The following is a 26,734-nucleotide window of genomic DNA, read 5'->3' on the forward strand; positions in this document are numbered from 1 at the left end:
AGCCTCTTCACAATCCTCATATGGCTACAACGGTAAAAAATGTGATCCCAAAAAGGTTTGGTGTCACAAGTGTAAATGGAAGGACACCAAACTGGAGACTTGGCCTGTCCCAAAAAGAATCCCCATAGCACTGTTTCAGTTAGTACTGGTATAGCCAGTCTTCAGGTGGGATCAGCAACGTGCCCAGGCAAATCAGGGTTCACACCAAAGCTAATTTAGTCTCTGAGGGTGGGGTCAATGTTACCACACTTGATGTGTGCCCCCTAACATGCAAAAATACAGACAGCACTTCTTGTTTAATGGGACAAAGGTAGAAGCCCTGCAGGATACAGGTGCCATTGTCACCATGGTGAAAAAATGGTTTCCACGGGACAGTATTTGGCTGGACAAACATGTCCAGTTACCAATGCTGACAATGTAACTAAGGTCCATCCCATGGCTATAGTGACCTTAGAATGGGAAGGGGTTTCTGACCTGAAACAGGAAGTGGTCTCTTCTGCAATCCCAGTGGAGTGCTTGCTACGGAATGATCTGGAGTCCTCCGCTTGGGCTGAGGTAGAATACAAAATCCATGCTGCCATGCTGGGAATCCCAGAGATGGTATGTGTATAGACAAGAGCTCAAAGCCAAGCACAGAGTGAAAAAGAAGTGTTGGAGCCTGGAATAATGGTCCAACCTTCCAAGAGAAAGGACAAGAAGACTGGGGGACCAGCTTCTGAGCAGCAAAAGAAGCAAGACCTCTCTTCCCAGGTAGAACTCCTGGCCAAAGAGGACCCTCAAGGGAACAACTGTGGAGATCTGTAGTGCCTCAGCAATTTTGGGAGTTTATCCTAACTTTGGATCATGACATCCCCCTAACTGGGCATCTAGGCCAAACAAAAACATAGAGTAGGCTTGTTAGCCACTCCTGCTGGCTAAATATGTCTCAGAGGGTGAAGGAGTTTTGTAACTCCTGTCACATGCTAAGCCAGTGGTAAGGCAGGTGACCACCCAAAGCCCCCCCCCCCCCCCTCATTCCACTTCTTGTGGTGGGGGTACCCTTTCAAAGTTTGGTGTGGACATTGTGGGTCCACTTTGATCCACCCACAGCTTCAGGAAACCAATACATACTGGTAGTGGATTATGCTACCAGATATCCTCAAGCCATTCCCCTTAGGTCTGCTGCAGCTCGTGCAATAGATAAAGACCTTGATTGGTCTTTACCAGAGTAGGCTTTCCTAAGGAGGTGGTTTCTGACAGGGGTACAGACTTCATTTCAGCTTACCTGAAACATGTGGAATGAGTGTGGGGTGACATAAGTTCACCACACCATACCATCCACAAACTAATGGACTTGTTGAGAGATTCAACAAGACATTGAAGGCATGGATCATAGGGCTCCCTGAAAAACTCAAAAGGAGATGGGATGTCCTCCTGCTATGCTTGCTTTTCGCCTACCGAGAGGTGCCTTGGAAGGGAGTGGGGTTTCCCCCTTTGAACTTCTGTTTGGCCACCCTGTAAGGGGACCACTTGCACTTGTAAAAGAAGGTTGGGAGAGACCTGTCCATGAGCCTAAACAAGATGTAGTGGACTTTGTGCTTGGCCTCCGCTCAAGGTTGGCTGAGTCCATGGAAAAAGCATCCAAAAACCTTGAGGCCAGCTAACAGCTCCAGAAGTTGTGGTATGACCAAAAGGCTGCACTGGTAGTATTCAAACCAGGGCAGAAGTTATGGGTTCTGGAGCCTGTGGCTTTCAGAGCACTTCGTAACAGATAGAGTGGACCTTACCCTAGCCTAGAGAAAAAGAGTGAGGTCACCTACTTGGTAGACCTGGGCACCAGCCGGACACCCAAGAGGATGATCCATATAAACCACCTAAAACACTATTGTGACAGGGCAGATGTGACCATGCTGATGGTTACAGATAAGGAGCAGTAAGCAGAGAGTGAACCTCTCTCCAATCTCCCAAATGACCCTTAAGATGGGTCAGTTGATGGAGTGGTCTATTTAGACTCCCTCACTGCCCAACAGCAAGCTGACTGCAGGCAAAGGTTTGTTGGGCTCTTCTCTTTGACCCCTGGGCAGACCCACCTGTTTACCCATGATCTGGACACAGGAGACCGTTTACCTGTGAAAACAAAAATCTAAATAAAGTCTGACCAAGTCAAAGAGGGCATCAAAGGGGAAGTCCACACGATGCTGGATTTAGGAGTTATTGAGCCCTCTGGCAGCCGCTGGGCTAGCCCGGTGCTTTTGGTCCCCAAACTTCATTCCACGGATGGGAAGAGAGAGATGAGGTTTTGTGTGGACTACAGAGGTCTCAACTCTGTCACAAATACAGATGCTCAGATGAACACATAGACAAATTGGGTGCAGCTAAATTCCTCAGTGCCTTTGACTTAACTGCAGGGCACTGTCAAATCTGATTGGCACCTGGAGCAAAAGAAAAGACTGCCTTTTCTACGCCTGTTGGGCATTATCGGTTTAAAGAATGCCCCTGCCACCTTCCAAATGTTGATGAATCAAGTCCTTGCTGGTTTGGAGTCCTTTAATGAAGCATATCTAGATGATATTGATGTCTTTAACTCCTCCTGGTAGGATCACCTGGTCCACCTGGAAAAGGTTTTGCAGGCTCCGCAATCAGCAGGCCTCACTATTAAGGCATCAAAGTGCCACATAGTGCAGGGCACTGTTGTATACTTGGGTCACCTGGTAGGTGGACGTCATGTGCAGCCGAAGATCCATACAATTCTGGACTGGTAAGCTCCAACAATCCAGACTCAGGTCAGGGCATTTCTTGGCTTGACTGGTTACTATAGGAGGTTTGTGAAGGGGTATGGATCCATTGTGCCCACCCTACACACACACACACACACACACACACTCTCACTATCTCTCTCACTCTCTCTCACACACACTCTCTCACTCTCAAAACACTCTCACACATTCACACACACACACACACTTTTGACTTTCAAAAGGCCTGTGACACCTTGAAGGAGACAATGTGCTCAGCACCAGTTCTCAAAGCTCCAGATTATTCTAAGCAGTTCATTGTGCAGACAGATGCCTCTGAACATGGGAGAGGAGCAGTTCTGTCCCAAACCAGTGATGATGGCCATGACCAAACTGTTGCTTGTATTAGCAGGCGGTTACTCCCTATGGAGCAGTGTTGGAGTGCCATTGAGAGGGAGACCATACTTGTTTGGTACTCACTGTATTGTTCAAACTGACCACAGACCTCTCAGATGGCTGATGCAAATGAAAGGTGATAACCACAAACTTTTGAGGTGGTCCGTCTCCCTACAGCGAATGGAGTTTTCAGTGGAACACAGACCTGGGACTGCTAATGCAGATGGCCTTTCCAGATTCTTCCACTTAGACAATGAAGACTCTCTTGAAAAAGGTTATTCACATCCTCTCTTGTTTGGGATGGGTGTGCATGGAAAAGTGCCCTTTTTACATGGATCCTCCCCCCAGTTTAAGCCTGATACTGATGCTGACTTGACTGAGATTGTCCTGGGATCCTGCTTACCAGGCCCCAACACCAGTGTTCCTTCCCTAAAAATGTCCCATTGCTTCCACAATTGCTACACAGTTAAGGCCCTTGTAAAAGGTACCTAGGTGTGGCCAGGGAAGGTCCCCAAGGGCTGCAGCATGTATTATGCCACCCTAGGGGGCCCCTGACCAAGCACATGCACACTGCCATCGCAGCTTGTGTGTGCTGGTGAGGAGAAAAAGACAAAGTCGACATGGCACACCTTCCAGGGTGCCATGCCCACAATCCTCTGCCTTTGACATAGGTATGTCACCTCTTTAGTACGTCTTAAAGCCCTAAGGCAAGGTGCACTATACCACAGGTGAAGGCATAGTTGCATGAGCAGTGTATGCCCCTACAGTGTCTTAGCCCATTCTTAGACATTGTATGTGCAGTGAGGCCATACTGAGTAAATGGGCTGGGAGTTTGTCATTACAAACACCACAGATCCGTAATGGCTTCACTGAAGTCTGAGAAGATTGGTATAAAACGTCTCAGCACAATAAACCCACACTGATGCCAGTGTTGGATTTATTGAAAAATGCACCCAGAGGGCATCTCTGTATTTTAGCCAAACCTCTAGTGCAGGTGTGACCGGTCTGTGCCAGCCGGCCACTTCCAGACAAGTTACTGGCCACATGGGGTGAGAGCCTTTGTGCAGAAACAAAGCCTGCACTGGGTCGAGGTGCTTCACAACTCCCCCCTGCAGGAACTGTAACACCTGGGGGTAAGTCTCAAAGGCTCAGGCCTCTTGTTACAGTGCCCCAGGGCTCTTCAGCTAGTGGAGATGCCTGCCCCCGAACAAAGCTCCATTTTTGGCCGGAAGTCTGTCAGGAAAGTTAGGAAAAACAAGGAAGAATGATCCCTTCAGCTAGGATCACCCTTAAGGTGTCCAGAGCTGAAGTGAGCCCTTCCTTGCAAAATCCTCTATCTTGATTTGGAGGACAGGGACCAATAGGGTTCGGTCTGTGTCCCCCTCCCCAAATAGAATGGATTCCGCAAAGGGTGTAATCACCCTTAGGGACAGTAGCCATTGACTACTGCCCTCTGACGCCTGTAACGCCCCTAAATCCACAATTTAAGGGCTCCCCTAACCCTAGCATGTCAGGTTGTTGACAACCTCAATAAGATGACAGAAAGAAAGGATTACTAAGTTCACCCCCAGCAGTGAAGAGTGAAGACACCAACTGACTTGGCCCTCAGCCTGTCTCCTGCTTCTGAAGCCATGCTACAAAAAGGTGATGCATCCTGCAGGACCAGCGACCTCTTAAAATCCTCAAGGGGACTCCCTGTACCCCAGAGAACCAGGATCTCCCATGGACAGCAGCCCTATCCAGAAAAACTGCAGTACAGGACTCCAGAACCGCCACAGAGCAGCGAGTCCTGCCCACTCTGCACTTGACGCCCACACCCTGTGTCCAGGTGGCCCAATCAGCTACAGCTGGTCCCCAGGTGATTCTCACCTTGTGTCCACTCTGGATTAACGCCTCCTGTCCTCCACGATGATGCCTGCAGCCTAAATCTGGAGGATCCCCCTGACTGCGAGAGAATGGATGAAGATTCCCGATGCCTAAAGGTACCCCTGCACCCGCAGACCCCTGGCTTTGGGGAATTTGACTACCGGTCCAGCAACATTCAGCAGGCAGCCCTTCTCCTTGTCCAACCTGTGGTTTTCCATATCCGACCCCCTGGACCTAATCTGCAGCACCTTTGTGACCCCCCCCCCCAGGGTCCCTCTATTAAAAGGCGTTGGAAGCCTGATGCTGTGTTTGCACCCTGCACTGGCCGCCCCTATGCCGCTGAGGGTGTGTGTTTGGTGCCGACCTGCGGGCCCCACGGTGTTCACCAAACCCCCCAGGTCTGTCCTCCGAAGATGCGGGTACTTACCTGCAACCAGGCCTGATTTCGAATGCCACCAATCTCCATATGACTCAATTTTAAATCCTGCATAATCTTTGACCTCTGCACCCGGACGGCCCCGTGTTGCTGGTGATGGGGTTAATTTGAACCCTAACCTGTGGACATCCTAACCCCTGGAGATTGAAACTGTAAGTCTGGTACTTACCTCAGAAACTGTACTAACTTTTCTTCCCCCAGAACTGTCTTTTAAAATCGTACTATCAACTTTTAAAACAGATATATGCCATTTTCTTGAAAACCGTTTTAACTTTCCAAATTGAAACAAAGTTGTGTTGATGCATATGCCTGATACTTACAAATGTACTTATTTGCAAACTGAATGTTGTGGTTCTAGAAATAGTCCTCATAGGATTCCATTGTGAACTTGACTCCAGCTTTAACCTCTGCACCCAGCAGGGCCCCATGTTGCTGATGGTGCGCCTTTGGGGGTCAGCCTAAACTTTGTCCTGTGGACATCCTAACCCCTGAAGACTGGAATCGTATGTCGTGTACTTACCTGTTGAATGTGCTAGCACTTTCACCCCCTAGGACTCTATTGAATCCTATGAAAAATTGCACTGTCAACTTTTGAAATTGAAAAGTGTTACTTACTTGTAAACTGCTGTATCTACAGAAACCAAACAATGTTTGATACCTATTTATATCTGTACTTACCTGCAACAAAGATGTTTTGTTTCAAGTAAAAAAGTAACAAAATATATTTTTGCTATATAAAAACAATTTTGACTGCATGTGTACAGCAAATGCTTTGCATTACCCTCTGATAAGCCTAACGTCTCAACCACACTACCACAAGAGAGCAATAATATTATCTACTTTTGCCTCTGTTAGGCCTTTGGGGAACCCTTGGACTCTGTACATACCTTACTTTGATACAGTATATAAAGAGCCAGCTTCCTACAAGTGTTACTTTTTATGTACCATAAGGAGAATGGATTTTTAATATTTGATTTTGCCAAATCTAATCAATATACCCTTTTGCTGTCATTTTTCCATCTGTTTGTCAGGATATATAACACATTCAATATAATTCTTATTGTATCACTTGAGCATAATTTCTTGTAGCTGTTCTATCTAAATGAATGCAGTTTGTCCACAGATATTTATCTTTTATTTTTCAATAGCTGTTTAAAATTGTATGAAGGAGCATTACCAAGCTTTTTGCATCACTTGAAATAATACTGCATAATGAGGTGATCAATCGGAGAAGAAAAGTACAGGCAGGGTAACCCCATTGGAAAAGTTATAGATTTTGGGTTTAAAAGGATCTAAATCCAAATATATATGTTTTGCTTTAATGCAAGCCTTGAGTTAGACGGACCACATCCTGAAATTGACAAACTACAAATGTCAAACCATTTTAAGAGAATTGAGTAACTTCTCAATCTTGCATGCTGTTTTGTCTTTTAAGGATTTATGAATCAGTTACAGCTAATTGGAGTTGGTATTTGCTACAGAATTCTCTAGTGTTAAATCATTACAAGTAAAATACTTGTACACTTTTGAGCATTTATAAATACATCCTTCTTTAAAAGCATGTTGATTTCGTTGTCTCCCTTAACACATTTTTTGAATGTTCCAGAGAAGTTGACTTGTTAACACACTCTAGATTTACCTGAAAACAAATTAAGACTTTCTCAGGAAAATCGAGCCAATGAAATATGCTAAAGATGAATTTTGATCATAAAGAACCATGCCTATTTTAAATCATGAGTTCAGTTTAACATCTGGAAGCTCTATATCTTAAACACTTAATGTAATTTAATCAGATTCGTGTTTTTCGATATGTAATAATTATCTGTGGTGACTTTAAAAATGCTAATGTCTGTTGCATTGCCAGTGTGTCTCTAAATGAGTGGAACTGGTTGATGTATATTTTAATCACTTTTCAATTTTGTTTGCAATATTAGTTAATGCAAATTGAAGTTTTCTGCAAGACAACTGCATTTTAACTGTAAATGTAGGATAATTGCAAATATAAACGTGACTGTAGCATACAGTTCAACTGACAGTTGAAGAAATATTTTTAGGCACAGTTGAACATTATCACTGTTTAGACACGAAAGACTGCATTTATGGTGAAACCTAGTTTTCAAGCAAATGCTAAGAAAATGTATAAACTACGATTATTGATATGCAAAAGCATTTTGTTAAAAATATCCAAACGGTCTCCTAGGGCATTTGTATTTTAAATCCCTCCATAGGATAGGTATACATAAATAGATTTTATTCAGCAAAGCATAATTGTGACAGTACAGGCATACTACAGTTTTGGACCACTTGGCATTCCTTGCTGTGGCAGAGGTAGAATTCTTTGGACTATGTATTTTGCCATTGTCTGCCTTAGTGATTAATGAAATGTCAATGCTTTAATTGCTTCTTGTTCAGTAAGATTATGCATTATTGATTTATGTTACGCTCTAAATATAATCCCGGTGTAGTGGCTGCTTTGAAACATGCATGTCTTGCATTGAAATTGGGTGTCTTCCTTGTTTGCTTCTGCTGAATCACATTAGATGTACTTTCTAAAACTTTTTTATTTTATTTACCTCATGCCTTTTCTTTGCCTTTTCCCTTCCTCTAAATGGTTTTGCTTCCTTGATTTTTGTAGCACAACAATGATTTCTAATATGCCTTCCCTTCTTTAGCCTTCCATATTACAACCCGTCCCAGCCGTAGTCATCGGCCTTATCCTGGCTTTCCTGTATTGGTGTTACGGCCCATTGTGGTAGAGAAAGGTACAAGAACTACTGCTCAATCTATGTTGTTCGTCCCCCTCACCTGTATGTGCCATCTTTGTAAATTAGTGCATGGTAACACACTTGCACATGCTTATTTATCCAAAGAGATCCCTTTGTAGGCGTTTCCATAACTTGGATATTAATAGGATTAACTATCAACTAATCATTTAACATTTGTTTTACTCGTTACGGTACTAACTAAAATAATTCTTAGCATGTCTCTCCTCAGTCACTTTTGATTGTCATTTGCTTGTTTTTTGTAAACTGAATTACGTTTACTGTGAAGCCAGTGACATAATAAAACTGCAGTGTTTATTCAGTTATTTAAAAATGAGATATTAACTGGAGTATTAGCTAGGTAGTTTTTTATGTGTTTATCTGCATTGTCACCACCACGTTTGCTTACATTTGCATGCATTATTGATTTGCCTACTAGATCTGATAGACTTCTAGCTGCATATTCCTTACTTTCCATTTTCCCAGGCATCAGGCTGGATCTGGAAACCTTTGCTCAAGCAATACCCCTTGTGCGCACTGCCGGGTGGCTTCAGTTAGCTCTGCGTGGCATAGTTGGTGCCGGAAGTGATGTTGGACTCACCTATATAGACGCCGCCCCTCTGTCACTTTTTGACCGCCCTTTTTCCATCATTTTGCCAAGTTTTTCTTCAAGTGTGTTGAAGATGTAATTAAGAAAGGCTGTGTTCAAACTGTGTGGCTCATGTGACTGTACCATGTCAGTTACCTACCCCATCTCATTTGCATCTGGTACCTCGAAGGTTACCACAACTTCAAGTCGTGCTTGGACTACCGGGCCATGGTGCAGAAGGCTTTCAGTGAGTGGTCACTAAAGCTTCTTGTGGCCAGGCTGTCGGCAACACTGGCACGCATGACCCATAAGAGGTTGCAGGACAAGTGGGGAACATTGGCGTTCCCTGGCACGGTTCTGCGGAGCCATTGACCAATGACTCCACACCCCCCTTGTTTCCGGGAGTTGGATTGACACCGGCTTAGATCCAAGAGTTTCCAAGGCCATGCGCCACGTATTCGAGTGGACCGACTTCTCTGTTCAAGAGTTTTAAAGCTGCAACATTATCTATTTAATTCTGAAGTAGGGGAAAATATGTTGTGTGCCAAAAGTGAAAATTATCTGTTTATACCATTGTAACCATACATTTGAATTACTCTTTTAAATGGGAAAATAATTTCTTTTTTTAGAGTGTTTATTGTGTGCATGTGGTTGGAGCCTATCCTTCTTTTACAGGAACAGAGTATGAAAATGATGGGCAGGATATGGTCCTTCTGGGGTGTTTCATTTTCTAATGTCTAATCCAGTGGCTCCCAACCTTTTGACTTCTGTGGACCCCCACTTTATCTGTACTGGAACCTGGTGACCCCCTTGCATACCCCTACCCCCCCTCCGCCACTCAATCATCTATGGAATCTGGGGACCCCCTTACTGAGTCATTACTGAAAGCTGTGGACCTAATCTGTTAACTGCATTGAGTTTTCTAAGCAGTCACAGACCCCCTAAGAGCCTTCGCGGACCCCCAGGGGTCCCCAGGCCACAGTTTGGGAACCACTGGTCTAATCTTTCTCAAGTGTTTGCACTTGTGGCTTGGAGATTTAAAATCTTTTTCTGGTAATAATAAGTGCTTTTATATAGCACTATTTACAGTTTCTCATCTCCAGATGCTGATAACAGCTCTCTACAGTGGAGTCATCAGTGCACATTGGTGGGCGTGCCTGATTTTGAGACAGGATACTTGTACTTAGTGTTGAAATCCAAAAGTAAAAGGCTTAATTTCTATTTACTGGCTTTGTGGGAGTGATGGTGTATGGTTCCTTGAATGTCGCAACAATGGCATGGAAAAGTGTTCATGATAGCATATCAGTGGGGATTAAATATCTTTCAGGAAAAAACATTATTGGAGTAAGCTTTTTTTTGCAAAGATTTCTTGTGAGTTTTCTCAAGTATTTTACAAGTATGCTGTTCATCTGAACTGTAGTCCTGTACATAAACATCAGGCTAGAAACAGTACCCCCAATACTGTAAAATCTGATTTTGGTGAAGTCATAGTTTATATTACCACACATGGGAACTGGTGTTCTACTTCTGTTTCTCTCTTGTTTGTTTTGTTATTGACAATGCAAAGAAAATTACATTTAAGTTACTTTTAGAGACATTAGTTGTAAGCTCTATTGATGCTATTTTGAGTACTAGCTTCTGGTACAATTCTGAGGTAAAAAAGTGAGGACACCAGCTGTCCCCTCCCTGATATCCCATGGCAGTCATGCAGACTAGACCAGCAGGCAGCATGAAAGTCAGGCCTTAGTTAGCCCCTTTCCCTCTTCTTGGGAGCCCAGGGGTATGGATGCAATGGGCAAGAATTGCTTGCTATTAGTAAGTTACATTAGATCTGTGGTTTCCCCAATCATGCTAATGTAATGCAAGTTTACACACAGGCCTGCTCTTAGTTGAGGATTTTAAAGTCTGAAATATGCCATCCATTTTAAACTGTTGGAATTATTTTCTCCATGCTTTTTTAACGTGATAGATTGCAACTTTTTTTTTTTTTTTTTTTTTTTTTAATAAGGTTTTATGATTGCGGAGTACTCCGGATAACAATGGAGATGGTGTATGCAATTAATGTAATGATAGATCTCACCTGTAGGACTTCCTCAGTTTTGGGTCCATAAACGAAAGTTCTACTGTCTTCTTCCCTTTCATATGTAGTTTGTCCTTCCTTTCCTGACCCATTTCTTTATATGTTAATGTTTTTTAACCCCATAAGGTCCTGTTTCTTCATTTGATAATGATTAAGGAGCCTAGAATTTGAAACTTGTGTGGCCAATGCCTCATGGTATCAACACTTAGAATAATCAACAAAAACTGACTTCTGTTTGTTTCAATCATAAGAATAAATAGGTTCCAGGCTAACTACAACAGTGCAAAAGGACTTAAACTCCCATGAGTCTAAGCAACTTGAGTAGAAAACAAAAAACAAGGCATCTACCAATCAGACATTTCACATCCCAAATAAAGCCATCTTCAAGGAAAAGCTCTTCCTCTGTCTTCGTATTTAACACTCCAGATGCATAGTTTCTTTATTGGAAATCTTGCTTCTGATCATTACCTGGTTAAAGAATTGTTACTCATTCAGCGTTAATATAACTATAACAGTATATTACAGCTCGTAACATCATAAAATTAAGCATTATTTCAGAGAGCATGCACTAAATAAATAGAAGAATCCAGAAGAAAAAACATACTCATCCCAACTTTCGTCTAAGACCGTCATAGCTGGTGGGGAACAAATAACCTGATACTTCTCAGGCCTGTTTGGGAGAGATAATCTTTACCTGAGTGTCCTTAATAGAATTGGGACTTTTCTTCACGTTAGCTAGGAAATGTTTTACTCTTTGTCAGGACAAGAGGCCTCAGATTATGCTTGTTCAGAGCTTTCCACCATTGTTGCCATATTAGTGATTGGTTTAAAGTAAAACTTTTTTAACTTGAAGTCTCTGGACCAACCTGCCTGCAGCCTTGACAATGTCTTCCAGCAGATTCCGCAGTACAAAAGCTTTAGATGTGATGGCCCCTCTTGCCTAATGAGCTCCAAAAAACGCGATATGCCTGCCTTCTACATCACCCAGTGGACCCACCTGGTGATCATGGCTGCAGAAAGTTTGAAAGTATTTTTCAAAGAAAGTAACAACTGACTGATACCTGTCGGTCTGAATTCCTCTATTTGCTCCTCATACGGTTTAATGTAGCACTCTACACAGAGGTTAGGGTGATCCAGAAAAGTCAGTTAATGGACTGTTCAAACAAGCCTTGGTGCTTCTAGACACTGTGAATGTGATTCCGTCTGGTGAAAAATACGAGAAGTCAAATTCCACACCCTCACATCTGCAACACACTTGCACAAAGTCATATTAAGAGGCATAGCCAACTTTTCTGGGATAGGTAAACACTTTTTTTGCCAAGACTGAGAGGTGCAAAACCAGGTTTACATTCCGTAGAATAGCATATCACTCTGAGGAGGATTAGATAGCTGGCTCCCCGCAACAACTTGCACACCAAAGAATTCTCCTTCAGAAGGACCCCCAACTGTTGTTCATGAATTGCCAAAAATCGTGGGTCAAGTCTTAGTAATTGTTCTGTATGCCAGACCATTCTGAGACAGCTCTGACAAAGTTAAGGATATCTACTAAGTCCGCCCCCACGGGATCCTGATTCCTTCCCATGCACTAACGGGACCATCTGTGCCAAGCAGAGGCATATTGTTTGGAAGTTGAATCTTCTCACAGTCTCTGGTAGAGGTTCAAATCTTGTCTCGAAAGTCTCACGAGATCCCACTTCTCCAGTAATTCTCCAGCCATGAGGCAAAGCAATCGGGCCAGGATCAGCAGGTGCAAGTTGCCCTCAGCATCTGTTAGCATCAACACACTCTGGGGAATTTGGATTGGAAAATGCATAGAAAGTTACATAAGAACTGTAAACCACACTTGATATCTCCAAACTGGCATCACTAGAATCGGCGATGCCCTTTGATGCCAAACTTGTGCCGTCACCCTGGTAATCATTGTAAAGAGAGACGGGGGGGGCATAACCCTGAATTTGACTCCAATACGGTTGGAAGGCATCAGTTGCCATTGCCAAAGGATCAGGGATGCCAGCTGAAGAAGCGTGGGAGCTAATGATCCAAGCGTGACGCAAGAAGATCCACTTTGCAAGTTCCCCTTCTGTTCATGATCATTCTTAATAAGGTTGGGGTCCAACTTCCTTTCACTGAACTTTTCCAGATGGTGCGAGTTACAGTTCACAATGTGATTCAGTTTTCCTGGAAGATATTTTTGCCCTGACCGCTATCTTCCTGCCTAGACAGTAGTGCTAGAAACTCTGAGATCTCAGCCAGTGCTCTCGACTTTGTCCTGCAGTTGTGATTGATGTGCTGGACTGCTAGTACATTGTCCATTTTCAAGAGGATAGAACACAACATCTTGTCTATTGTTAGTGAATGAACAGTGAAGGAGCCTGCAAGCAACTCTAAGCAGTTGATGTGCAGCCCTCTCTCCTGGTCTGTTGACGGATCTCCTGTGATGACCTCTTCGAATCACACCCCAGTCTGCAAGACTGGCCTCCAATTAATTTACCATGTCTGCTATTCTAGGTCATCATGCGGCCTAGCCACCAGTGCATCCCCATCCTTGCCTCAGGTGAGTGCCATCTTCAATCTCTGCAGGGCACTGTGGTGCAGGGGACCCTGGAAGATCACCTGAATAGAGGACGCTAAGAGTCTTATCCCTGCAAGGTACCAAAATGATATGAATTCCTTTCACTGTGCATTTCAGTTCTTTCATGATCAGGGATGGCTTGTTGTGAGAGAGTTGTAGGATCTGCTGAACTGAATCTATGAGGAAACCCTGAAAACCAATTGAATGCAAGGGTATGAATTTGGACTTCTGTTTGTTGATGATAAAACCGAGAGAATGAAGTAGGGAAAGTATCACCCTCAACTGCTGGAGGAGTGACTTGCGGTCCTGATGCTGGAAAAGATCATCCAGATGAATGATCAGTCTGACACCCAGGAGTGTAGCCATTTAACCATTAGAAGCATGACTTTGGTAAAGCACCACAGTGCTAATGATAGCCCAAAGGGAAGAAACTTGTACTTGTAAACCTGACTGTCCCATACGAATTGTAGGAACTTGCAATGTGGTGAAAAGACCGGAATGGTGAGTAAGCGTCCTTGAGGTCGAGCCTCGCCATCCGATCTTTTGGCAACAGAATGTTCTGTAGAAGATGGAGGCACCCCATCTTCAAATGACTGTAGACAAGCCATTGGTGGAACTCCAGCAGGTTTATCAGTGGCAGCATACCCTTGTCTGAGAATACTGAAAAAACCCAAAGGGTGCAGAAAAGGCGGAAAAATACTCCCTGTGTATATGAGGGATCCTGCCTCGTACCTTAGCTGTGCAGGAGTGGACCAGTGGCCGTGGGGGTGTGACTTGCACAGTGTTCTTGTAAAACCTGATGTGGAAATGTAGTATGATTTGCAAGACCCAACCATCCTACCACCCCGTTATCCCCAGGTGACCTCTCACCTTTGATTGGGGGGAAAAAAGGGTGTTCTTTACTTAAAGCCCTGCCGGGTACTTGGCTCCTTGTTGCAGTTACCCCCTGCCCCCACTTTTTGCCTGCTATTGATGCTGACTTGATTGAGCGTGTTCTGGGACCCTGTCAACCAGGCCCCAGCATCAGTGTTCTTTCACAAAAAATGTACCATTGTTTCCACAATTGGCACACAGATAAGTCCCTTGTTAAAGGTACCAGTGGTACCAAGGGCCCTGTGACCAGGGAAGGCCCCAAAGGGCTGCAGCATATGTTGTGCCACCCTAATAGACCCCTCACCTAACACATGCACACTGCCATGGCAGATTGTGGAGAAGTGTGGCACAATGGTTAGAGTGGCAGACCCTGATGCAGAGATCTGGCCCAGGACCAGGGTTCAATTCCCACCTTGGTGGGTCTTGGGCTCAATTCCCTTGGACCAGATAATTCTCGCCTCTGTGCCTAATCTAATTAATGGGTCCCACTCTGTAACTCTGGGCAGTAGCTTGCTTAATCTCCACCACAGCCCTGACAGCGCTTGGATGCCTGGCTTCACCCTGGGGGTTGTCCAGGAGTGGGTTCCTCACAGGGAAAAGCCAGGAGGGGTTCCACAGTGGTATGCGTACAGCACCTTGAGACCCTAACGGGTGAGTAGTGCGCTATACAAATGCGAAATGTATTGTGTGTGTTGGTGGGGAGATAAAGCACACAAAACACTGCCTGTGGCATAGGTAAGTCACGCCTCTAGCAGGCATTAAAGCCCTAAGGCAGGGTGCACTATACCACAGGTGAGGGCATTGCAGCATGAGCAATATGCCCCTACAGTGTCTAAGTCCATTCTTAGACATTGTAAGTACAGTGTGGTCACGTTAAGTATATGGTCTGGGAGTTTGTCAAATGGCTACCCTGAATACTGGAAAGTTTGGTATCAAACTTCTCAGAATATTAAACCCACACTGATGCCAGTGTTGGATTTATTAAAAAATGCACACAGAGGACATCTTAGAGATGCCCCCTGCATTTTACCCAAAACTTCAGTGTTGGGCTGACTAGTCTCTACCAGCCTGCCACTGAGAGATGAGTTTCTGACTCCCTGGGGTGAGAGCCTTTGTGCTATCCGGGGCCAGAAACAAAGCCTGCACTGGGTGCAGGTGCTTCACACCTCCCCCCTGCAGGAACTGTAACACCTGGCGGTGAGCCTCAAAGGCTCAGGCTTGGTGTTACAATGCCCCCAGGGCCCCGTGACTAGCCCCCACTATTGGCGCAAGTCCAGAGGGATAATGAGAAAAACAAGGAGTCATCATCCCTCCAGCCAGGTCCACCCTTAAGGTGACCAGAGCTGAAGTGACCCCCCTCCTTGAGAAATCCTCCATCTTGCTTTGGAGGAGTAGGACCAATGGGGATAGGGATGTGCCCCCTCTCCCTATAGGGAGTGGGCACAAGGAGGGTGTGGCCACCCTCAGGGACAGTAGCCATTGGCTTCTGCCTCCTGACCCTAACACACCCCTAAATTTAGTATTTAGGGTCGACCCTGAACATCAGATTCCTGATGACCTCAAGAAAGAAAGACTGCTGAGCTGAAAACCCCGCAGAGAAGAGGAGACACCAAATGAGGTGGCCCCAGCCCTACCGGCCCGTCTCCTACTTTGAAAAGCTGCAAAAAAAGAAGGAACACGTTCTGCAGGACCAGCGACCTCTAGAAAGCCTCCAGGGGACTGCCTGCATCACAGAGGACCAAGAAACTCCTGTGAACAGTGGACCTGCCCAAAGAAAACACCAAGAAACCAACTTTAAAGGGACTCTTACCTCACTCCAGAAGCATGAGTCCAACTACTCTGCACCCGACGCCCCCGGCCTGTGTCCAGAGAAACCAGCTATCCAGAGAGGACCCCCAGGCAACTCAGACGACATGTCCACCCTGGGCTGACCTCTCTGCACCCCCGCAAAGATGCCTGCTGAGGGAATCCCGAGGACCTCCCACTGACTGCGACTGCCTGGGACGGAGATATCTGACACCCAGAGAAGCACTGCACCCGCAGCCCCCCCAGGCCTGTGAGAAATCGACCACCGGTGCAGCCACGACCAGCAGGCAGCCCTCACCCTTGCCCAGTCGGTGGCTTGCCAGAGAGGCTCCCCTGTGCCCTGCCTGCAGCGCCCAAGTGACCCCCCGGGTCCCTCAATAGAGTTTTATTGAGAACCCAACACCCTTTTGGCACACTGCACCCGACCACCCTCGTGCTGGTGAGGGTGCGGTTTTTGTGCCTACTTGGGGCCCCTCCAGTACTCATCCCAATCCCCCAGTCTGTCTCCATCAACGCAGGTTCTTACCTGCAAGCAGACCGGAACCAGAGTACCCTCTGTCGCCATAGGCACCCACGTTATTTTGGCTCCTGGTTGACGTCTGCACCTGACCGGCCCTGTGTTGCAGGGTGTTTAGGGTTACCTTCACCCCCCAACGGTGGGCTACCTATTCCCCGGAGACTGAAACCGTAAGTGTGGTATCTACGTCAGAAACTGTACTGTACTGTACTTACCTCCCCCAGGAACGGTAGAAAATTGCAGTGTCCACTTTTAAAATAGCTTTTTGTCACTTTAAAGAAAACTGTGTACAATATGGAATCTATTTGATGTCCTAAGTATTACTATGCATTTCATTTCAGTTAATGTACTTACCTGCTAAATGAATCTTGTGCTTCTAAAAATAAATTAACAAAATAATATTTTTGTATATAAAAACCTATTGGCCTAGAGTTAAGTCATTGAGTGTGTGTTTTCACTTATTGCTTGTGTGTGTACAACAGTTGCTTAACACTACCCTCTGATAAGCATAACTGCTCGACCACACTACCACAAAGAGCGTTAGTGTAAGGAAATGCCTCCTTGGCATGGTTACCACCTAACATTTTGCCTTTGCTGATGCTAAGTTATGATTTGAAAGTATGCTTGGGACCCTCTTAACCCGGCCGAGGCAACAGTGTTCTTTCCCTAAACTTTACTTTTGTCTCCACAATTGGCACAACCCTGGCACTCAGGTAGTCCCTTGTAACTGGTACCCAGGGCCCTGATGCCAGGGAAGGTCTCTAAGGGCTGCAGCATGCCTTATGCCACCCTAGGGACCCCTCGCTCAGCACATACACACTGCTTCACAGCTTGTGTGTGCTGGTGGGGAGAAAATGACTGTCGCTATGCCACTCCCCTCAGAGTGCCATGCCAACCTCACACTGCCTGTGGCATAGGTAAGTCACCCCTGTAGCAGGCCTTACAGCCCTAAGGCAGGGTGCACTATACCCCATGTGAGGGCATAGGTGCATGAGCACTATGCCCCTACAGTGTCTAAGCAAAACCTTAGACATTGTAAGTGCAGGGTAGCCATAAGAGTATATGGTCTGGGAGTTTGTCAAACACGAACTACACAGTACCATAATGGCTACACTGAAAACTGGGAAGTTTGGTATCAAACCTCTTAGCACAATAAATGCACCCTGATGCCAGTGTGGAATTTATTGTAAAATACACCCAGAGGGCATCTTAGAGATGCCCCCTGAATACATACCCGACTTCTAGTGTAGGCTGACCAATTCCTGCCAGCCTGCCACACACCAGACATGTTGCTGGCCACATGGGGAGAGTGCCTTTGTCACTCTGTGACCAGGAACAAAGCCTGTACTGGGTGGAGGTGCTTCTCACCTCCCCCTGCAGGAACTGTAACACCTGGCGGTGAGCCTCAAAGGCTCACCCCTTTTGTTACAGCGCCCCAAGGCATCCCAGCTAGTGGAGATGCCCGCCCCTCTGGCCACTGCCGCCACTTTTGGCAGCAAGGCTGGAGGAGATAATGAGAAAAACAAGAAGGAGTCACCCACGAGTCAGGACAGCCCCTAAGGTGTTTGGAGGATTCCCCCAATAGGATTAGGGATGTGCCCCCGTCCCCACAGGGAGGAGGCACAAAGAGGGTGTAGCCACCCTCAAGGACAGTAGCCATTGGCTGCTGCCCTCCCAGACCTAAATACACCCCTAAATTCAGTATTTAAGGGCTCCCCAGATCCCAGGAAATCAGATTCCTGCAACCTGAAGAAACAAGGACTGCTGACCTACATGCCTGCAGAGAAGGAGGAAGACAACTGATTTGGCCCCAGCCCTACCGGCCTGTCCAACTTCGAAAACCTGCTCCAGCGACGCATTCGACAGGGACCAGCAACTTCTGAAGCCTCAGAGGACTGCCCTGGACTAAAGGACCAAGAAACTCCCATGAACATCGGCCCTGTTCAAAACCAGCTACTTCTTTGCAACAAAGAAGCAACTTTCAAAGACTGCACGTTTCCCGCCGGAAGCGTGAGACTTCACACTCTGCACCCGATGCCCCCCGGCTCCACCTGCAGAAAACAAACACCACAGGGAGGACTCCCTGGCGACTGCAAGCCCGTGAGTAACCAGAGACGACCCCATTGACCCCCCCCACAGCGACGCCTGCAGAGACAATCCAGAGGCTCCCCCTGACCGTGACTGCTTGTAACAAGGGCCCGACGCTTGGAACCAACACTACACCTGCAGCCCCCAGGGCCTGAAGGAACGAACTTCGACGCAGGAGTGACCCCGAGGCAACCCTCTGCCTAGCCCAGGTGGTGGCTGCCCCAAGGAGCCCCTCCCTCTGCCTGCACCGCTAAAGTGACCCCTGGGTCCCTCCATTGTTTCTTACCTGAAACCCGACGCCTGCTTTGCTCACTGCACCCGGCCACCCCTGTGCCGCTGAGGGTGTACTTTGTGTGCCTTCTCGTGTCCCCCCCAGTACTCTACAAAACCCCCTGGTCTGCCCCCGAGGGCGCAGATACTTACCTGCTGGCAGACTGGAACCGTAGCACCCCTGTTCCCCATAGGCGCCTATGTGTTTTGGGCACCTCTATGACCTCTGCACCTGGCTGGCCCTGAGCTGCTGGTGTGGTAACTTTGGGGTTGCCTTGACCCCCCCAACAGTGGGCTGCCTATGCCCCAAACCTGAGACTTGTAAGTGTTTTTCTTACCTCCAAAACTAACCTTTACTTACCTCCCCCAGGAACTGTTGATTTTTGCACTGTGGCCGCTTTGAAAATAGCTTATTGCCATTTTTACAAAGACTGTATGTGATATTGCTTTCATTCAAAGTTCCTAAAGTATCTAAGTGAAGTACCTTACCTTTAAAGTATTAACTGTAAATCTTGAACCTGTGGTTCTTAAAATAAACTAAGAAAAACGTATTGGCCTAGAGTAAGTCTTTGAGTGTGTGTTCCTCATTTATTGCCTGTGTGTGTACAACCAATGCTTCACACTACCTTCTGATAAGCCTACTGCTCGACCACACTACCACAAAATAGAGCATTAGAATTATCTACTTTTGCCACTATCGTACCTCTAAGGGGAACCCTTGGACTCTATGCACACTATTTCTTACTTTGAAATAGTATATACAGAGCCAACTTTCTACAATTAGTATTATCTATTATTGCCCCTGGGGGAACTCCTGGACTCTGTGCACACTGTATCTCATCTTGATATAGTATATACAGAGCCAGCTTCCTACAATCCTCAACTGGAGCCTGAGCCATAGATAGAAAGAAGTCTCCAAACCATTTCTGGTCCTGGTATAGGAACTGTTGTTGCTGAGGACCGCAAGGGAATCTCTGGTAGGCTCTCTGGGTGGCTGGTGAAAAGACAAGCACCTCTGCCAGCCCCTCTAAAACCATACCCAGTAGTTCAGGAATACTAATTTCCTGAACTATTGGGGCCACAAATTCTGTGACAAAGGTAGCTATCAGTTTCAAGCGTTAAAGCAACCTTTCTGTCTAGTCTTGGGCTTTTATCTGAAGGTTTTTTGAGTTTGTTAGCCACATACTGGGCTGCTGGAGGTGCTGGAATCCAGTCTGCAGACCTAGAGTGATGAATTTTCTCTATATCGAACATGCCTTCTAAGTCTTGGACATTGGAAGCCGTATTATTAGTAGGGCTATCAGACCTAGGACTTTGAGGACCCCCTTTGGGTTTCCAGGGTCTGCTAGGCCGCAGCTTATTGGACTCCTCGTCCTGGCACAAGTCACCTAAGTCTTCCCAGTCATCTCCATTCTCTTTGATGGGCGCTCCTTGAGCTTTTGAGGGGGGTAAACACAGCTTATCTGATAGAGACTTCTAGCTGCAGATTCCTTACCTTAGAATTCCCTGGCGTCATCTTTGAATCTGGAATTATTCTGCTGAGCAGTACCCTGCGCATGCCGTCCGGTGGCGTCGTACAGATCCTTGTGCGTCGTCCGGCTCCGCGTGGCGTCGTTGGAGCCACCTGTGACGTCACGGCCTTCTATATAGGCACCACACCGGCGCGTGTACGGCAGTTCTTTTCCTTCTGCGTCTGTTAAGCGCAGACCAGAAAGAGCTACCTTTTTTTCGACAGTTTTGTCGAAGATTTTTTCAAATTGTCTGAGTGATGTCTTCGAGAAAGACTAGATTTAAACCGTGTGGACCATGTCATCTCACCATGTCGGTTACAGATCCACACCAGCTTTGTCTCTGGTACCTTGAAAAGGACCACAATTCGAAGTTGTGTTCTGACTGTCGGGTCATGGCTCCGAAGGCCGAGAGATCGAGAGAGATATATATATATATATATAGATATATATAGATAGATAGATAGATAGATAGATAGATAGATAGATAGATAGATAGATAGATAGATAGATAGATAGATAGATAGATAGATAGATAGATAGATAGATAGATAGATAGATAGATAGATAGATAGATAGATATATATATATATATATATATATATATATATATATATATATATATATATATATATATATATATCTCAAGCTTCTAGTGGCCCGGCAGCCGTCTTTGGTTAGCGCAACTCCGAGGAGGTCCCGGTCCAGCTCTACGAGGAGGTTGCTGCACCGCTCCAGTCATCCTCCTCGCATTCGAGGTCTTCGAGGCATTCAGGTAAGAGGCATAAAAAGAAGAAGTCCAAGCAGACTTCGACTTTGCCATGCCCATCAGCCGACGACGCATCCACGGAACTTCGACGTTCTGAGTGCGGCTCCGTGGAGCCGTCACCAGGGCAGATTCTCTGCATCTTCCCCCCCATTTCCCGGGGATCTGAGCGACCCCGCTCAAATCAAAGAATTTTACGAGGCTATGTGCCTTGTTTTTGAGCGGGCTGCACCCTCGGATGGGTCTTCAGGGTCAGTAGGGGCCCCATCAGATTCAACGTCAGCGGCATCGGCGCCGTTGGGGACTCCGGGATCCAATAGCGGATCTGAACCGGTGCCGGTTTATCACAGTCGTCCTCCGACGCCGGGCCTGATGTCGACGCTCCCTCCACCACCGGCGCCCACTAGTGGTGGTAGTCCCATCCTCATTCTGGATGATCCGGAGCCGGGACGATGTCGTACGACGGAGATTCCGACTTCGGCGCTGATTAGGCCCTGATCAGTGCCTGAGGCTTATTAAGAACAACCAGGCACAGCAGAGTAGTGAGAGGGGTCTGAGGACTCTGGATTGTAGCATGAACAGAACTGGTATGAGGATCTAGGGGAAGCCAGTGGACTGGATAATTCTCCAGATGCTGGCATGCTCTCTCCTCCTGCTGTGGCTACGGAGGAGGGTGCATCTTAAGCCATGGTGGTGCATAGGGCAGCTGAGGTCTTGGACCTAGACTTGTATACGGTGCCAGTCAGTACTTATCTCCTGACAGAGATGCTTCAGCCGGGGGTTGGTACATCAGAGCCGATGTTACCCTTTAATGAAGCCCTCACAGATGTCCTTCTGGGAACATGGTCCAAACCCAGGATGGGCTCCTGTGAAAAGGGCAATTGACCGCTGCCACAGACCTGCTCCAAACTACCGTAGTTTCCTCACCCAACACCCCACCACAGAGAGCTTGGTGGTCCAAGCCTCCACTGGCCGTGGTGCCTTGCCTTCCCTCCCTCCGGATAGGGAATCCAAGAGGCTGGACCAACTTGGAAAGTTGTTGTTTTCTTCCTCTAGCCTGGCATTGAGGTCAGTAAACACCTCTTGCCTATTGGGCCATTTTCCCCATACTTTATGGGATACGGTGGCACAGGTGCTGCCCCAGTTCCCAGCGGATGTACGGGACACGCTCATCCAGGCTGTCAAGGATGGGAGAGGTGCAGCCAAGTTTAACATCAGGTGTGGCTTGAACACGACCGACTCGCTGGGCAGGGCGATTTCTTCTACAGTGGCTCCGTTCTACTGGCTTTTCGGGGGATATCCAGTCGAGTTTGATGGATATGTCTTTTGATGGTTCTCGCCTTTTTGGTGAGAAGGCAGACTCTGCGCTTGAGAGGTTCAAGGATTCTCAAGCTACAGCCAGATCTTTGGGCCTTTCAGCGCAGGCTCGTCAGCAGTCTGTCTTTCGTCCCTTTCAAAGCTTCGGAAGGGGCGTGATACCACGCCAGCCACAGGTTAGCCACCGTCCTCCAGCTTCACAACATCCCATGCGAGGACGAGGTTGTGGCCCCCAGCCCCCCTCTTCCGCAGCACCCAAGCCCTCCTAGTATGGTTCTGCAAGACCATGTCCGTCCAGTTGAAGGGAGGATTAAATTTCATGTCCCTCACTGGCGGTCCAAAACATCGGACAAATGGGTCTTGTAGATCATACAGAAGGGCTATTCCCTCCCCTTTCAGGCTTTCCCTCCCTCTATCCCTCCAGTAAAAGAACAGCTGATGGAGGATCGTTTGATCTTACTCTGCATAGAAAGGGTCCCGATGTCAGAAGTAGGCAGTGGTTGTTATTCCTGCTACTTTCTGATTCCCAAAAAGAATAAGGGCCTTTGCCCTATCCTGGTTTTAAGGGACATCACTCTCTTCCTCAAGAAGGAGAAATTCAAGATGCCCACTCTTGCTCAGGTCTTATCTGCCCTAGATCAAGGAGGCAGGATGGTAGCTTTGACTTGCAGGATGCATATTTTCACATCCCCATTCTGCCCGCCCACAGGCGTTACTTGCGGTTCACGGTAAACTTTCAGTTTACCGTGCTCCCCTTCTGTCTCACCAGTGCCCCTCCGTTGTTCACCAAAGTGATGGCGGTGGTGGCAGCTCGTCTTCGCAGGCTAGTCTTCCCCTTCCTCGATGACTGGCTGTTGAAGACTCCGACTCCCCAGGCTCTCGTCACCCACCTTCAGACTATGGCGGACCTCCTGTATTCGCTGAGGTTCACTATAAACACGCCGAAGTCACACCTTACTCCCTCTCAGAAGCTCCCTTTCATCTGAGCTGCTCTGGACACAGTGCAGTTTCGGGCTTATCCTCCAGAGCAGCAAGTCCTGGATATTCAGGTTATGATACCGATGTTTCGGCCTCTATCCTGGATTTCGGTGAAACAGACTCTGAGGCTGTTGGGACTCATGGCTTCCTGCTTCCTATTAGTCCAACATGCCAGATGGCATATGAGGGCTCTGCAGTGGGACCTCGAGTAGCTTGAGTATCCCGATCTACTCAAAATGAGCATCAATCCTCTGATCAGGCTGCCCCTTCGAGAGGATATTCTGTTGCAGCAGCAGGGGAGGTTCTCCACCTGATCCTGTCAACTCCACGCCTGCTGTTGGAAACCCTTTCTATATTATTGTACAGAAAGGTCTGTTGACCTTCTTTCTGCTTCTCTTTCTGACATTCTTCTTTTCATTCTGTCTCTAGCCCAGCAGGGTTCTAAGGGGCTTTCTTTCTGCCTTGTCATTTCTTCAGCTGCCTGACCAGCCTTCGTTGTTTAAATCTCCCATTGTAAATAGATTCCTCAAACAGCTTGTACATATGTTCCGCCCTACGTCATTTATTATGCCTCAATGGGACTTAAATTTTGTCCTCACATTTCTCATGTGTGCTCCCTTTGAGCCCTTTCACAACTATCCCCTCCGGCTGCTCACCATAGCAAGACAGCCTTAGTGGCATTAACATCTGCCAGGAGAGTGAGTGAGATGCAAGCCCTGTCATCAAGGCCACTGTATCTCACTATCCATCCAGATAAGGTGGTTCTCAGAACTCCTGCCTCTTTCCACCCCAAGGTGGTGACCCCATTCTATCTGGTCTGGGTCAAGAATATCACCCCACCCATCTTCTCTGCCCCACCGCATCCCTCTAAGGAAGAGGAGCGACTCCATCAACTGGACTCAAAAAAAGCATTGTCGTTCTACCTTGACCGCACAAAAGAGTTCCGGGTAGATGACCAACTCTGTGTGGTACGTGGGAGCAAAGAAGGGTGGGGCAGTGCAGAAGTGAACTATTTTGCGCAGGGTCGTTCTCTGCATTAAGATCTGCTACGCATTGGCCAGGGAGCAGCCTCCTGAGGCAAAGCTGATACCACTGAGCTAGCTTGAGGCGTACCAGTCCTGGAGATCTGTCAGGTGGCAACGTGGGCATCCTTGCACACGTTGACGAAACATTACTTCCTGGACAGTCAGGTACAAGGGACGGGTACTTTGCCCGTTCAGTCCTGCAGAACTTTCTAGTGTAAGGAGTGGTATCCGCATCCCACCGCCGGAAGGTTGTGGCTTGGGTATCTATTCAAAGGTAAGGAATCTGCAGCTAGAAGTCTCTGTCAGATGAGCAAGTTACTTACCTTCGGTAACCCATTATCTGGTAGAGACTCTATCTTTCTGCAGATTCCTTACACCAACCCGTGCTTCCCCGCTCTGTGGATATGAGTAGTAGCTTTAGGGTTTATCCCTTCTCAGGGCCCTAGTTTTGCACAGACAGATGTTGGTTCTATCCATGACTCTGCGCTTCTGGCATGGACGTTTTTTGTGGATAAAAGAACTGACATATGCGTGCCAAAGTGGTGTCTATATAGACAACCGTGATGTCTTAGACCTCTCTGACGAAGCCACGCAGAGCCGGCTGACACACGCGGAACCAGGCAACGCCACACAACGGCACACACAGGGTATTGCTCATCAAAAAGATTCCAGATTCGAAGCTGACGCCAGGGAATTCAAAGGTAAGAAATCTGCAGCTAGATAGTCTCTACCAGATAATGCGTTACCGAAGGTAAGTAACTTGTTCATATATATATACATATATATATATATATATGTGTGTGTGTATATATATGTGTGTGTGTGTATATATATATATATATATATATATATGTGTGTGTGTGTATATATATATATGTGTGTGTGTATATATATATATGTGTGTGTGTATATATATATAGGTGTGTGTGTGTGTATAAATATATAGGTGTGTGTGTGTATATATATAAACGTGTGTGTGTGTGTGTATGAACATATATGTGTGTGTATGTATATATATATGTGTGTGTGTGTAGGAAGTTGGTTCTGTATATTCTTTTTCAAAGTAAGAAATAGTGTGCACAGAGTCCAAGGGTTCCCCTTAAAGATAAGATAGTGGCAAAAGTAGATAATTCTAATGCTCTATTTTGTGGTAGTGTGGTTGAGCAGTAGGCTTATCAGAGGGTAGTGTTAAACATTTGTTGTATACACACAGGCAATAAATGAGGAACACACACTCAAAGATTTACTCCCGGCCAATAGGTTTTCATATAGAAAAATATATTTTCTTAGTTTATTTTAAGAACCACAGGTTCAAGATTTACAGTTAATACTTTAAATGTAAGGTACGTCACTTAGATGCTTTAGGAGCTTTGAATGAAAGCAATATCACATACAGTCTTTGTAAAAATGGCAATAAGCTATTTTCAAAGTGGACACAGTGCAAAAATCAACAGTTCCTGGGGAAGGTAAGTAAAGGTTCGATTCTGAGGTAAGTAAAACACTTACAAGTCTCAGTCCTGAGGCATAGGCAGCCCACCGTTGGGGGTTCAGGGCAACCCCAAAGTTACCACACCAGCAGCTCAGGGCCGGTCAGGTGCAGAGGTCAAAGAGGTGCCCAAAACACATAGCCTCCTATGGAGAACAGGGGTGCTCCGGTTCCAGTCTGCCAGCAGGTAAGTACCTGTGTCCTCGGGGGGCAGACCAGGGGGGTTTTGTAGAGCACTGGGGGGGGGGGAGACACAAGTAGGCACACAAAACACACCCTCAGCGGCACAAGGGCGGCCGGGTGCAATGTGCAAATCAGGGGTCGGGTTTTGTATAGGTTTCAATGGAGGGACCTGGGGGTCACTCTAGCGGTGCAGGCAGGCACGGGGGCTTCTCGGGACAGCCACCACCTGGGCAAGGCAGAGAGTCGCCTGGGGGTCACTCCTGCATCGAAGTTCGGTTCCTTCAGGTCCTGGGGGCTGCGGGTGCAGTGTTGGTTCCAGGCATCGGGTCCTTTGTTACAGGCAGTCGCGGTCAGGGGGAGCCTCTGTATTCTCTCTGCAGGCGTCACTGTGTGGGCTCAGGGGGGTCGTCTCTGGTTACTCATGGGCTCGCAGTCGCCGGGGAGTCCTCCGTGTGGTGTTTGTTTTCTGCAAGTCGAGCCTGGGGCATTGGGTGCAGAGTGT

The 26,734-nt window shown here is 46.8% G+C and overlaps 1 protein-coding gene across 6 annotated transcripts in view; it reads left to right on the forward strand.

Moving 5' to 3' along the window:
• Nucleotides 1-26,734, forward strand: part of SLMAP (sarcolemma associated protein) — a 793,819-nt gene that overhangs the window by 731,143 nt on the left and 35,942 nt on the right. For 3 of the 6 annotated variants that reach the window (XM_069206475.1, XM_069206478.1, XM_069206479.1), the window contains one exon: nt 8,085-8,174. The exons of the other annotated variants lie outside the window; for them this stretch is intronic. In XM_069206475.1, the coding sequence (XP_069062576.1) occupies nt 8,085-8,168 (84 nt within the window). In that variant the 3' untranslated portion in view covers nt 8,169-8,174. The remainder of the gene's footprint in view (nt 1-8,084; nt 8,175-26,734) is intronic. 6 annotated transcript variants of the gene reach the window in all.

The sequence above is a fragment of the Pleurodeles waltl genome, chromosome 9 (assembly GCF_031143425.1).
Source record: "Pleurodeles waltl isolate 20211129_DDA chromosome 9, aPleWal1.hap1.20221129, whole genome shotgun sequence".
In the NCBI taxonomy this organism is placed as follows: domain Eukaryota; kingdom Metazoa; phylum Chordata; class Amphibia; order Caudata; family Salamandridae; genus Pleurodeles; species Pleurodeles waltl.